This window comes from Mirounga leonina, unplaced genomic scaffold (assembly GCF_011800145.1).
Source record: "Mirounga leonina isolate KUSES-001 unplaced genomic scaffold, KU_Mleo_1.0 Mir_154, whole genome shotgun sequence".
NCBI lineage: Eukaryota > Metazoa > Chordata > Mammalia > Carnivora > Phocidae > Mirounga > Mirounga leonina.
In genome coordinates, this window is record NW_023270389.1 from 64,672,497 (window position 1) to 64,687,369 (window position 14,873).

At 40.1% G+C, this 14,873-nt stretch overlaps 1 protein-coding gene across 2 annotated transcripts in view; it reads left to right on the forward strand.

The window, feature by feature from the left end:
* Window positions 1-14,873, forward strand: part of CNST (consortin, connexin sorting protein) — a 114,293-nt gene that overhangs the window by 29,888 nt on the left and 69,532 nt on the right. For both annotated transcript variants that reach the window (XM_035010988.1, XM_035010990.1), the window contains one exon: window positions 13,142-13,570. In XM_035010988.1, coding sequence (XP_034866879.1) covers window positions 13,192-13,570 — 379 coding nt within the window. In that variant the 5' untranslated portion in view covers window positions 13,142-13,191. The remainder of the gene's footprint in view (window positions 1-13,141; window positions 13,571-14,873) is intronic.

The window sequence follows — 14,873 nt, forward strand, 5'->3', positions numbered from 1 at the left end:
GCAGCCCCACAGTCTTCAAGGGACTGTTTTAAACTTCTCCGTGTTTCCCCCTTTGGCAGATATCTTACTCCCTGTTGCCCTGAGACAGATCCATTATGGACTACAAATGCCTCTAACTTAACTCCAGTGTAAACCACCCCCCCAACCCCCACCATCCTTCCATTACAACGGGAAACATGGCCCATCTCTTTAAGGGCATTCGCCCCACCTGTGTCCTGGATGCCATCCCATGTCCCAGTCTGTGCTGTCTCTCCTGTTCTCCTTAACTGCTCCCTCTCAGCTGGCCCTTTCCTGTCGTATCAGCAGCCCATACATATCTCACCCTGGAAAAAGAGAGGAAACCTCATGTTATTTAAGATCAACACAGTGATTTTTCTCATATGTAAACCTGATCATGTCACTCCTCAGATTACAAATCTTGCAGTGGATCCCTACTGATACATTTAATGACTTAATGATTTCCACTAACGATCGAGGATTTGGAGCAATGGTTTTATTATAGCTATTAGCCAGCTTCTTTTTGTCTTCCTGTCTCTCCCTGCAAAGTACAGCACAGCATTTAATTTATTTGTTAGAAGTTAATTGCAGCAAAAAAAACAAAACAAAACAAACTTTTTTTGCAGATATTTTGAATATAATTCCATGTTATCCATGGCTATCATTGAATTCAGTGTTAGTTCTGTCTGTTGTCTTAGGATCTGTAAAATAAACCATGGGACTCAAAAATAACACTTATTTGCTAAACATCGAGGACACTTGAGACAAGCAAACAAGACAGCTGGGCCTTTTGGTGACGTATCAGCTCCTCAGTCACCTAGGTCGCTTGATGGTGGCACAAATACATAGTTGGTGTGCTTGTGGAAAAGACAGTATTTGGTTATCTTACATGCGTGTTAATTTAGTTATAACTTAGAAGTTTGGGAATATGAGTTCTCATTCAGTCTACTATTTATTCTAAAATATTCATAAATTAGTGTAAGGCAAGAAGCCGATATGGAAGGGAAAGATTTATTCATGATAGTAAAGTGTGCCTAGCCAGGCCTAGTGCATATCAGGGAATGGATTTAAACAACAGAAAATAGAATGAGGGAAAGTTACTCTTTTTGTATTTTTCCTTAACAATGCATTTAAATAAAAATTTTCTGGAATTGCTTAAGAAGTTATTAGACACCATTTTGAATGAATTCAGAGGTTGTCACAGACTTTTTTCATTCTGAAGTCTTTTAGAAATTAATAAAGTTTAAAGGCTCAAAATGCCCTTGAGTTCATACCTGGAATAATTTCAGTTATTGTATTTCTAAGATCTAGAATATCTGATATAGTATCTAAGAATATTTGATTTTTAAAAAATCAAATCTAGTGATTTGTTTGTGATCACTTTGCTTCTGAAAGCAAATTAAACTATTTGCTTTTGCCTACTATATTACTATATTTGCTTTTGCCTACAATTCTAGTTCTCTTCTGAAATTTTCTCTTTCCCATTAAAGTCCTTGAACATTTTTTTTTTTTAAGATTTTATTTATTTGACAGAGAGAGACACAGCGAGAGAGGGAACATAAGCAGGGGGAGCAGGAGAGGGAGAAGCAGGCTTCCCGCTGAGCAGGGAGCCTGATGTGGGACTTGATCCCAGGACCCTGGGATCATGACCTGAGCCGAAGGCAGACGCTTAACGACTGAGCCACCCAGGAGCCCCTAAGTCCTTGAACATTTTAACAATACTTATTTTATTTTTTTTTCCAATAGCAACAACAAAGGTATTGCTTTTTTTCCCCCAGTATTTTTTTTAATGAACATTTAATGTATTCTTTGTTTTAGGGGTACAGGTCTGTGATTCATCAGTCTTTTTTTTTTTTTTTTTTTTTAAAGATTTTATTTATTTATTTGAGAGAGAGCACACATGAGAGTGGGGAGGGTCAGAGGGAGAAGCAGACTCCCCGCTGAGCAGGGAGCCCGATGCGGGACTCGATCCTGGGACTCCAGGATCATGACCTGAGCCGAAGGCAGTCGCTTAACCAACTGAGCTACCCAGGCGCCCCGATGTGATTCATCAGTCTTAACACAGTTCACAGTGCTCACCATAGCACATACCCTCCCCAATATCCATCACCCAGCCACCCCATCCCTCCCACCCCCTTCCACTCCAGCAACCCTCAGTTTGTTTCCTGAGATTAAGAGTCTCTTATGATTTGTCTCCCTCTCCAGTTTTGTCTTGTTTCATTTTTCCCTCCCTTCCCCTGTGATTCTCTGTCTTGTTTCTCAAATTTGTCATATCAGTGAGATCATATGATACTTGTCTTTCTCTAATTGACTTATTTCGCTCAGCATAATACCCTCTAGTTCCATCCATGTCATTGCAAATGGCAAGATCTCATTTTTTTGATGGCTTCATAATATTCCATTGTATATATATACCATGTCTTCTTTATCCATTCATCTGTTGATAGACATCTTGGCTCTTTCCATAGTTTGGCTATTGTGGACATTGCTGCTATAAACATTGGGGTGCACATGCCCCTTCGAATCACTACATTTGTATCTTTGGGATAAATACCCAGTAGGGCAATTGCTGGGTTGTGGGATAGCTCCATTTTCAACTTTTTGAGGAACCTCCATACTGTTTTCCAGAGTGGCTGCACCAGCTTGCATTCACACCAACAGTGTAGGAGGGTTCCCCTTTCTCCGCATCCCCGCCAACATCTGTCATTCCCTGACGTGTTAATTTTAGCCATTCTGACTGGTGTGAGGTGGTATCTTATTGAGATTTGGATTTGGATTTCCGTGATGCCGAGTGACGTTGAGCACTTTTTCATGTGTCTGTTGGCTATTTGGATGTCTTCTTTGCAGAAATGTCTGTTCATGTCTTCTGCCCATTTCTTGATTGGATTATTTGTTCTTTGGGTGTTGAGTTTGATCAGTTCTTTATAGATTTTGGATACTAGCCCTTTATCTGATACATCATTTGCAAATACCTTCTCCCATTCTGTAGGTTTTCTTTTGGTTTTGTTGATTGTTTCCTTTGCTGTGCAAAAGCTTTTTATCTTGATGAAGTCCCAACAGTTCATTTTTGCCTTTGCTTCCCATCCCTTTGGTGTCGTTTCTAGGAAGAAGTTGCTGCAGCTGAGGTTGAAGATGTTGCGGCCTGTGATCTCCTTTAGGATTTTGATGGACTCCTGTCTCACATTTAGGTCTTTCAACCATTTTGAGTCTATTTTTGTGTGTGGTGTAAGGAAATGGTCCAGTTTCATTTTTCTGGATATGGCTGTCCAATTTTCCCAACACTATTTGTTGAAGAGATGGTCTTTTTTCCATTGGACATTCTTTCCTGCTTTGTCGAAGATTAGTTGACCACAGAGTTTAGGGCCCATTTCTGGGCTCTCTATTGATTCCATTGATCTATGTGTCTGTTTTTGTGCCAGTACCCTACTGTCTTGATGATGACAGCTTTGTAATAGAGCTGGAAGTCTGGAATTGTGATGCCGCCAGCTTTGCTCTTCTTTTTTAACATTCCTCTGGCTATTTGGGGTCTTTTCTGGTTCCATACAAATTTTAGGATTATTTGTTCCATTTCTTTGAAAAAAGTGGATGGTATTTTGATAGGGATTGCATTAAATGTGTAGATTGCTCGAGGTAGCATAGACGTTTTCACAGTATTTGTAATTCCAGTCCATGAGCATGGAACGTTTTTCCATTTCTTTGTGTCTTCCTCAGTTTCTTTCATGAGTATTCAGCTACTGCGGCACTGTCAAGACAATGCCATGGAGAACAACCATGTCCAGTAAAAATATCATGTGAACCATATATAGAATTTTGTTCCTTAGTCACCACATTAAAATGGCTTTTTATTCTATTATTTTTTTAAGATTTTATTTATTTAAGATTTATTTATTTGAGAGAGGGAGCACAAGCAGGGGGAGCTGCAGAGGGAGAGGGAGAAGCAGACTCCCTGCCAAGCAGGGAGCCTGATGCAGAGCTCAGTCACAGGACCCCAAGATCATAACGTGAGCTGAAGGCAGATGCTCAACCGAGTGAGCCACCCAGGCGCCCCTAAAAAAGGCTTTTTAAAAGTGAAATTAATCATAGAGTTCACTTAACCCAGTAGATCTAAATATTATTTCAACATATAATCAATATTTAAAAGTATCATTGAGCTATTTTACATACTTTGTCTTCATAAGGAAGTCTTTGAAATATGGTATTTACTTTACAAATACACTACATCTCAATTTGGACACATTTTTTAATTGGAAATGCTTGATCTATATTTAGACTTTCTAAAATTTACAGGTGAGAAAGCAGATTCACAGACCCGGTTTGTTCCAAATATACATAAGTTTTTCAATAACTGAATCAATACCTCTTTGTTTTTATTTATTCATTTTTATTTTTAAAATATTTTATTTCTTTATTTGACAGAGAGAGAGAGAGATAGCATGCACACAAGCAAGAGGAACAGCAGGCAAGGGAGAGGGAGAAGAAGGCGCCCTGCTGAGCAGGGAGCCCAACGTAGGGCTTGATCCCAGGACCTTGAGATCCTTACCCAAGCCAAAGACAGAGGCTTCACTGACTGAGCCGCCTAGGCACCCCTTGATACGTGTTTTTAAATTTAAATTAATTAAAATAAATAAAAGTTAAATTAATTAAAACTAAATAAAAGTAAAAATTCAGTTCCTCAGTCTCATTGTGCATATTTAAAGTACTCAGTAGCCATTAGTGACTACCACATTAGAAAACAGGGATAGAATATAGTTCACAGCTGAAGATGTCAGCCAAGGGACCCTGGGTCAAGCTCAATATTGTAGTTAAATTTTAAGGTGAGGAGAATGATATAAATTAGCAAAAATTATGATATTGAAATTATAGGGACAACATTTTAATGAAGTTGATGTCTGAGTTTCCTATGATTGGTATCATTTTCAGAAAACAATTTGGAGAGGGGCGCCTGGGTGGCTCATTCGTTAAGTGTCTGCCTTTGGCTCGGGTCGTAATCCCAGGGTCCTGGGATCGAGCCCTGCACTGGGCTCCCTGCTCCAGGGGAGGCCTAATTCTTCCTCTCCCACTCCCCCTGCTTGTATTCCCTCTCTTGCTGTCTCTCTCTCTGTCAAATAAATAAATAAAATCTTTAAAAAAAAAAAAAAAAGGAAAAGAAAACAATTTGGAGATAATCACAATTTTATCTGGTCCTTGGATGGTTGTTTTCAGGTTGAGGTACTATTAATTCCTAGAAACCACCTTGTAACATATTGCTCATTAGCAGGGCATAAAATCAGCCTAGTGGATCTCGATTACCATTCTTAAAAATATGAAATAGTATTGGATAGAATGGAGAATACATCAGAATGTGTTTAGTTTCAAGAAACCTTTGTTTCAGTTATATATACGTATTTTGTGTGTACAGGATCTCAATGAAAAATGAATTTCTTATTCTGGGTTGCAAAAGTTCTGACAGTCATTCCTCTGAGCCATACTTTTGATCGCTGATATACTGAATATTGCCTACAGGTACACATGTCTACACAAAGCATTAATTACAGAAAATCTTGATTTAGCAATGAGATAGAAGTGTATTGAAATATGTTTAGCGAGTAAAATGGTAAAATGTGAAGTGAGATATGTAATCTCCATAATAAACACAAAATATGGGGATGGTGACTTTCTTCCTCAATCCTGAGCAGACTAAGAGTAGCCAAATTTGAATTTGGGATTAATAGAATACCTTACTGGTTTGGTAACTGTCTTCCTTTAAATTTTGGTTTGACTACGAAGCCATCAAATTTCAACTTGGGATTACATCTTAATTCTTAAGAATCTTGGCTTCTTTCAAAAGTGAAAGTATGGGAGAGGCTGACTGGCTCAGTCAGTGGAGCGTGAGACTCTTGATCTCAGGGTGGTAAGTTCAAGGGATTACTTTTTTTTTTTTAAGTGAAAGTATGTATTTAAGCCCAATTTGTATGGATTATAGAAAAATGTCACTCAGAATCTCCTTAAAGGATTTTTTTTTTTTTTTTTTTGAGCAGGGAGGAGGGACAGAAGGAGAGGGAGAGAGAATCTTAAGCAGGCTTCATGCCTGGTGCAAGCCCAACAAATGAGACCCTGAGATCAAGACCTGAGCCGAAATCAAGGGTCCGATGCTTAACCAACTGAGCCACCCAGGTGCCCCTCCTTAAAGGATTTTTTTTTTTTTTTAAGATTTTATTTATTTATTTGAGAGAGAGAATGAGATAGAGAGAGCATGAGAGGGGGGAGGGTCAGAGGGAGAAGCAGACCCCCCGCCGAGCAGGGAGCCCGATGTGGGACTCGATCCCGGGACTCCAGGATCATGACCTGAGCCGAAGGCAGTGGCTTAACCAACTGAGCCACCCAGGCGCCCCTCCTTAAAGGATTTTATTTATTTTTATTTATTTATTTATTTATTTACTTATTTGAGAGAGAGAGAGAGAAACAGCATGAGAGGGGATAGGGTCAGAGGGAGAAGCAGGCTCTCCGCTGAGCTGGGAGCCCGATGTGGGACTCGATCCCAGGACTCCGGGATCATGACCTGAGCCGAAGGCAGTCGCTTAACCAACTGAGCCATCCAGGCGCCCTCCTTAAAGGATTTTAATAAAATAATTGAGTAATACCTATTTAACCATCCCTGTAAATTAAGTTGTTTGAGTGACACCTAATGTTTAATCTCAGCAGATATCCATTAAGATGTTTCAAAAGATGAATTCAAATTATACCTGGGATCGAGAATGTTTTTGATAAAACATCGATTTCTTTTTGTTAGTCTGTTACTCTAAATTGTTGGTTTATTTAAAGCTTCTTCCACAAAGCTTTGTGGCTTTTCAAGTTTTGTCTAAGCCTGACTTGGATATGTTTGCTTGAAATTCTCAGCTGTACAGAGTCAACTTGTCAAATAACTTTTGCACAGTGTACATATTTGGAAAGCTGTTTTCACACAGGAGGCTGGAAACTTGAGCAGCACTCACTACCGTGCTTTTAAAAGGCAAAATATGCCCGAGTCAGTGCTATGCATTGTACCTCCTAAGTACAAGGCCCGGGGCTAGATATTGTGACGAATAAAAATTCTCTGTGGCTGGGTTATGGGTATTCAAGTGGCTTACATCTAATAGGACACATATGCAGAAATACACAGTGCAGAGCAGTATTTGGGAAGGACCATGTGTGGTACAGAGTGCTAACAAGCAGTACATAATGCCTGGGTCTTTGGAATGGAGACCTCATGGAGGCATACTGGAATGGCTTTGGAGCCAGGCCTTGACTAATTGGTAGGTATCCTGTAAGAATAATTTTAGGACATTCACACCTTGGAAAAACTTAGTGTTAGAGTAAGAGTTAGTGTCAGAAAGTACCTTTTGAGAATTAAATTATGCCATCATCACAAGATGGTAAGAGGCAAAATGTCTTGAGGCCCAAAAGAGTTCTCAACTGAAGAAGGTGGACCATATAGGAAATGGTATTTGGTGTGGATCCAGCAATTCCCAGGAAAAGAGAGAAGTACTTAACAGGAATTTGAACTTCTTGGTCGTTAGACATGTGTCCTCTGCTGTAGGTGGAGTTTCTTCATTGAGGTGTACCACAGCTGGAGTGAAGTACTCTTTCAGTACTTTCTCTGCATTGTCCATAGAGCATAATGATGAAGAGTATGGCCTCAGAATCATAGCTGGTCCATATTCATTTAGAAATGGAAGTAAGGGGGCACCTGGGTGGCTCAGTCGGTGAAGTGTCTGCCTTTGGCTCGGGTCATGAGCCCAGGATCCTGGGATCGAGCCCCACATCGAGCTCCTTGCTCAGTAGGGAGTCTGCTTCTCCCTCTCCCTCTGCCTCTCCCTCTGCTTGTGCTCTCTCTCTCTCAAATAAATAAATAAAACCCTAAAAATAAAAATAAAAGACATAGAAGTAAGTTTAGAAACTTACTAGCTGAATGACTCTTGGTGAGATAGGAAACTTGTTTTCTTCGTTAGCATAATGGGACTAAAAATTACCTATCAGCCTAGGATAATTATGAAAATTCCATAAGAGCTTTGGTCTGTAAAGTCTTAACACAGGACCTGGTACATGACAGTCAACAAAGCTGCAGAATGCGATTTGTGATTTTATACTCACCAAGAAGCCTTAATCATTAAATTCTAGATATCTTAATCATCTGAAACAGGATGCTCAAAACAGATGCTTAACCATTCTAGTAATCAAATGAGATATCCCCATCATAAATTAAATTTCAGCATTTTCAAACGATACTGGTTAGCATTAGTTTATTATCAAGAACCTAACATTTCTGGGAAGTCTGGAAATGCTCAGTTTCTGAGATTGCAGTTTAGGCTCTGGACCCACTTAAATAAACCTATTAATGTTTAATGCCAACTGGTGAGGTTTCTTAGGAAGTAATGGTGGCTGACATTTACTGAACATTCATAGTAGGCCAAGCACTCTGCCGAGTGCGTTACCTGCCACGTTGTCTTAGCCTCACAAATGATCTTCAAGGTGGGTACAATAGTTCTCCACTTACAAATGAGAAAATTGAAGCTTGGCGATGCTAGGCAGCTTGCCCTAGGGTTGCACACAGTTTGTTAGATGGCGGCACCAGAATCCGAGCCTCAGTCAGCCGGGGTTCTCAGCCTCTGCTGTACTGCCCAAGATTCAAAGGAGAGGGGCCTGGTTTCAGACCCAGTTCCACTTCCTTCCAGGAAGATGAGCTTAAACAAGTTATGTTTGCCTCTCCAAGCCTGAGATTGTTCATCTGAAACACAGTGTGGGTAACTCCCATGTAGGGCTTGCTTGGAGGATTAGATATAAAATAAGTGAAGTGCCCATCACAGTTCCTAATACGTGATGGAGACTCAGCAGGAGATAAGTGTAATTGTTTGGGGCTCTCTGCTTCCTACCTCCTCCTTGGCATGTGACCTGTGTGTCTCTCCGGTACACTGAAACCTTTGTGCTTTCAGATACATGTCAGAATATACCTTGATTAGGGTCGTCTGGGTGGCTCAGTCATTAAGCGTCTGACTTCAGCTCAGGTCATGATCCCAGGGTCCTGGGATCAAGCGCCACGTCGAGCCCCATGGGGGAGTCTACTTCTCCCTCTCCCTTTGCCCCTCCTCCTGCTCGTGCACTCTGTCTCTCTCAAATAAATAAAATCTTAAGAAAATACATAACTTGATTATTTAGAAGACCGCCGAGGCTGTTCCTAGTTTTAAGGACTGACATTTCCCTGCATAGCTGCCTGAATTTCTTTTCATTCCTGTGATCAAGTATACGTACCATGTGCCATTTTTACTGGTTTTCACTCTAGGATGCGGTGGCATTAGTGACACCAGGGCTCTGTGTACCCATCACCACTGCGTTTCCAAACCTTTTCCGTCACCCTGAGCAAAACTATGCAACCATCACGCAGAACTCCCTTGTCTCTCCTGCCCACTGCCCCTCTAGTCTGTTTTCTGTCTCCACGAATCTGCCCATTGTAGAAATTTCATGCAAGTGGAATCGTACAGGCTAACTTCACTTAGTATAATGCTGTCAAGGTTCATCCATATTTTCTTTTTCTTTTTTTTTATTTTTTCTTTTCTTTTTTTTTTTAAGATTTTATTTATTTATTTGACAGAGAGAGAGGCAGCGAGAGAGGGAACACAAGCAGGGGGAGTGGGAGAAGAAGAAGCAGGCTTCCCACGGAGCAGGGAGCCTGATGCAGGGCTTGATCCCAGGACTCCAGGATCATGACCTGAGCCAAAGGCAGATGCTTAACCGACTGAGCCACCCAGGCGCCCCTCTTTTTCTTTTTTTTAGCAAAGTTTATTGAGCGATAGCAAAGTGATAGTACAAAGCTCCCAAGGAGGGAGGGGACCCAAGAGGGTTGCCCAAGGTGCATCCATATTTTTCCATGTATCAGAACTTCATTCCTTCCTATGGCTAGGTAATATTCCCTGGCATGAATATACTGCACCTTGTTTAACTACTCATCCGTCAGTGGACATTTGGGTAGTTTCCACCGCATTAGCTACGTGCACTTTATTTATTTACTTGATTATTGATTTATTGAAGTTTAGTTGATGTAAAATGTTACATTATCTTCAGGTATACAACATAAGGGTCTACAGTTCTATATATTATTGCTGGGCTCACCATGGTAAGTATAATTACCATCTGTCACCACAAGGTTATTACAGTATTATTCACTATATTCCCAATGCTGCATTTTTCATCCCTGTCACTTATTTATAACTGAAAGTTTGCACCTCTTAATCACCTGCACCATTTTCACCCCTACCCCCAAGCCCTCCCTTTGGCAACCAACAATTTGTTCTCTGTATTTATGATTCTGTTTTTTTGTTGTTGTTGGTTGGTTGGTTGGTTTGGTTTGTAGACTCCACATATAAGTCAAATCATATCATATTGGTCTTAATCGGATTCATCGTACTTAGCATAATATCCTCTGGGTCCATCCATGTTGTCGCAGATGGCAAGATTTCATTCTTTTTTGTGGCCGAGTATTATTACATTGTGTATATATACCACATATTCTTTATCCATTCATCGATCAATGGATATACTTAGGTTGCTTCCATACTTGGCTATTGTAAACAATGCTGTGATATTGGCAGTGTATATCTTTTCAAATTAGTGTTTTTGTTTTCTTTGGGTAAATACCTAGGAGTGGAATTGCTACATCATCTGGTATTTCTATTTTTAATGTCTTGAGGAACCTCCATACTGTTTTCCAGACTGGCTGCACCAGTTTGCATTCCTACCAACAGTGCACAAGGGTTCCCCTTTTCTCCACATTCTTGCCAACACTTGTTATATCTTGTCTTTCTGATCCTAGCCATTCTGACTGGTGTGAAGTGATACCTCATTGTGGTTTTGATTTGCATTTCCCTCTTGATGAGTGATACTGAGCATCCTTTCATGTTTTGTTGGCCATCTGTGTGTTTTTTGTTTTTTGTTTAGTTTTGGTTTTGGCAGAATGTCTATTCAGGTACTCTGCCCATTTTTAAATCAGATTATTTGGCTTTTTGGTCTTGAGTTGTGGAAGTTCTTTATATATTTTGGATACTAATCCCTTATTGGATATGGCGTTTGCAGATATCCTCTCCCATTCTGTAGGTTGCCATGTTATTTTGTTGGTTTCCTTCACTTACAAAAGCTTTTTATTTTGATGTAGTTCCAACAGTTTATTTTGCTTTTGTTTCCCTCGTTTGTGGAGATATATCTAGAAAGGTGATGCTAAGGCCAATGTCCAAGAGTTATACTGGCTATGTTTTCTTCTAGGAGTTTTATGCCTTCAGGTCTCACATTTAGGTCTTTTTAATCCATTTAGAGTTTATTTTTGTGTATATTTGGTGTGAGAAAGTTGTGCAGTTTTCCTTCTTTAACATGTGACTGTTCAGTTTTCCCCACCGTTTATTGAAGAGCTTGCCTTTTCCCCATTGTATATTCTTTTTTTTTTTTTTAAAGATTTTATTTATTTATTTGAGAGAGAGAATGAGATAGAGCATGAGAGGGGGGAGGGTCAGAGGGAGAAGCAGACTCCCTGCTGAGAAGGAGCCCGATGCGGGACTCGATCCTGGGACTCCAGGATCATGACCTGAGCCAAAGGCAGTCGCTTAACCAACTGAGCCACCCAGGCGCCCCCCATTGTATATTCTTGCTTCCTTTGTCATAGATGAATTGACCATATCATTGTGGGTTTATTTCTGGGCTCCCTATTCTGTTCTATTGATCTTTGTTTTAGCCACATACATTTTATAAGTCATTCGAGCTTGGGTTCTTTCATGATAGTAATCTCAAAGACAGTTCATTAAAATAATAACTGTTTTTAAATTAAAAATGATACTCTAGAATTTATTTTAGGGCTAAACCTAAGTTAATATAGATATGTGGTATAAGGAAAATGATACCATCCAGATTTAGATATTTTTATGTTTGCCAACCAGTACTTGTATTCTGAATCAAATAAAATATTCCAGTTGCAAAATATGTTGAAAACATATGATACAATCAGTGCAGGGCTAATGTCTTATTTTGTACTTCATTTTCATGTTTTAAAAGAATTGTACTTTATTTACATGTTTCTAAACACCAACATTTATATTAAAGAATTTAGAAAGTCACTAAAATTTTTCTTAGGTTACTGGAATATTATATTTGATTCAAACCCAAAATAATGATTGGCAAGCAAAAAATTTCAGAGTCTTGCTGGCATCATTTTCCTTAAAATGTAATATACTTTTGGATGATAAGGGGGTACAAAACATGTCTGGTAAAAGGCTTAGAATCTATTTTCTATATCTTTACAATGTTAGAAGGATCCTTGGATCAGATTTAGATTTTCTTTTTTTTTTTTAAAGATTTTATTTATTTGACAGAGAGACACAGCGAGAGAGGGAACACAAGCAGAGGGAGTGGGAGAGGGAGAAGCAGGCTTCCTGCCGAGCAGGGAGCCCGACGCGGGGCTCGATCCCAGGACCCTGGGATCATGACCTAAGCCGAAGGCAGACGCTTAACGACTGAGCCACCCAGGAGCCCCAGATTTAGATTTTCTAAGTCTAAAGTAGTCTAGAGTTAATAATGTCCCTCTTTTTTTTCTTTTAATTGTATAAAAGGAATTTGCTGACAATTCTAACGTACTTTCCAGGGTGTATTTTTAAGAAGTAAGTGATGTAATGAGAATAGAGTATTACCATATACTATCTGAATTTTCCACATACCTTTTTTTCCATTTATTTTTAAAATATCTGTAAATATGTTTGCAAATATTTCTGCTGTTCAGCCAAAGGACTTACTTGTCTGGTAAGCGTCCAGTGATAACGAGCGATTGATTTTAGCAGTAATTTCTTTCATTAAGGTCGTGGTCCCATGGTACACAGTAAAATAACTTAGAGAACTTAAAAAAACATATGAGTCCCAGGGCTCCATGCTGGACAAGCTCTTCAGGTAAGAAACACACAGCCAGGGTTGAGAACCGTTATATTCAAGCCAGACCCCAGTGAGGTTGGGTGGGGTTGTAAGTGGGGAAGTAGAAGGAATGAACCTCTGTCATTTCCGTCCTTTCCCTACTTACAGTAAGACAACCCAAGAGAAAAGGAAATTCAAAGATCGCTGCAAATCCAGGGGTAAAGTAGCTTTTTTCTTTTTGTCTTTGTAGACATGGACGGACTTGATTGAAACTTAAATGGTTCCACAAAAGATGCTCTGATGGATGACAGCAGAACTCCTACAGATAATCTGCAGATAGAGTCACAAGATGGGTGTCATCCCGGTGACGGCGTGGGAAGCATAGGGACACGCTTGCCTTCTGCCTCGGATGAAAATGAAAATCAGCTGGATGGGGACGAGTGCGAGTGTCTGAGCAGTGGTGCCAGCGCTATGGGCCAGCCTGATGTGCTTGCCCAGGACAGTCTCAACAATAACGAAAACTGCCCACCCAGCAGTGAGGTGGCCGTGTGCGAGAGCTCGGAAAACACTTCTTGTGAAAGCCCCAAGGATGGGCAGGCCCTCATGGGAAAGGACAAAAAAATACCTGGAAAAAGAAGCCCGAGAGCCAAAAGAGGCACAACTAAGAAGATACCACAAGGTATTTTTAAAAATTATTTTTTATACTATTCTTTACCTGAAAATAAACTATCTTCTCATCCCATACTCTGTACTGTCCTGCGTCTTGCTTTACTTCTCTTGTTATACTCTGCAGCTACTTCTCCAGCAGCACATGGAGATCCAACTGTGTGGCATGTGACATGCATGACATCTTTCCACAGTGTTTGCTCGCATGGGTGTGCATGATTTATTCAGCCACTTCTTTATGGCGATTCCCAGTAATTTGCTATAATAAATGTGCTGAAATTGAAGTTATTTGTACATGTTTTCACACAAGATCTTTTAAATATATATAGTCTTCCTTCATAAATTAGACCATTTTCTACCAGTATCAGCCCTAAAAATTTCATTCCGTCATCACTGTGGCTTTGATCTCTCATCTGTGAGTTTTTGTGCTGGTATAGTTTTTATTTTATTTTATTTTATTTTAATTTGAGAAAGAGAGTGAGAGCAGGGGGAAGGGCAGAGGAAGAGGGTGAGAGAGAATCTCAAGCAGACTCCACGCTCAGTGTGGAGCCCAGTGCAGGGCTTGATCTCACGACATTTTTTTTTTTTTTTTGAGCGAGAGAGTGAGGTGCTGGTCCAGTTTTAAATTCTTTTTTTTTTTTTTTTAAGATTTTATTTATTTATTTGACAGAGAGAGAGAGAGCGAGAGCAGGAACACAGTAGGGAGAGTAGGAGAGGGAGAAGCAGGCTTCCTGCTGAGCAGGGAGCCCGATGTGGGACTCGATCCCAGGACCCTGGGATCATGACCTGAGCCGAAGGCAGACACTTAATGACTGAGCCACCCAGGCGCCCGGTCCAGTAAATTCTTTTACAGGATCTTTCCAACTCACTTAGTAAGCGGATAATATGTGTTAACATATATTGATATACATTTTATATCAATGTTGAATAAGACATCTACCTTTCATTGTCTATATCACTTTGGTTACAAAGTAATTCAGAGTATTTCTTTCTTCTTTTTTTTTTCCTCCCTGCACCCCCCCCGGGGTATTTCTCATTTGGTGTATAGTTTGGCAGTTAAAGTTTGGAGCTATGGACTTTTTTTTCCTGAATCACACAGGGCACCCTTAGGAAAAGGCAGCCTCTGGTTATTTTCCATCAGGAACATGTGGGACTGGAGAGTTCTGACACGTCCGAGGCTGGGACTCTAGTGTAACACCACCTTACCTAAGCCAGCAGTCTTCGCATGAGGCTCAAGAGAATTGAGGGGAGTGTCTCCTCATCTTTTGCTTCTTTGGCTGCTTAGAAATATAGTTGATCTCTCCATATCCTGTTTT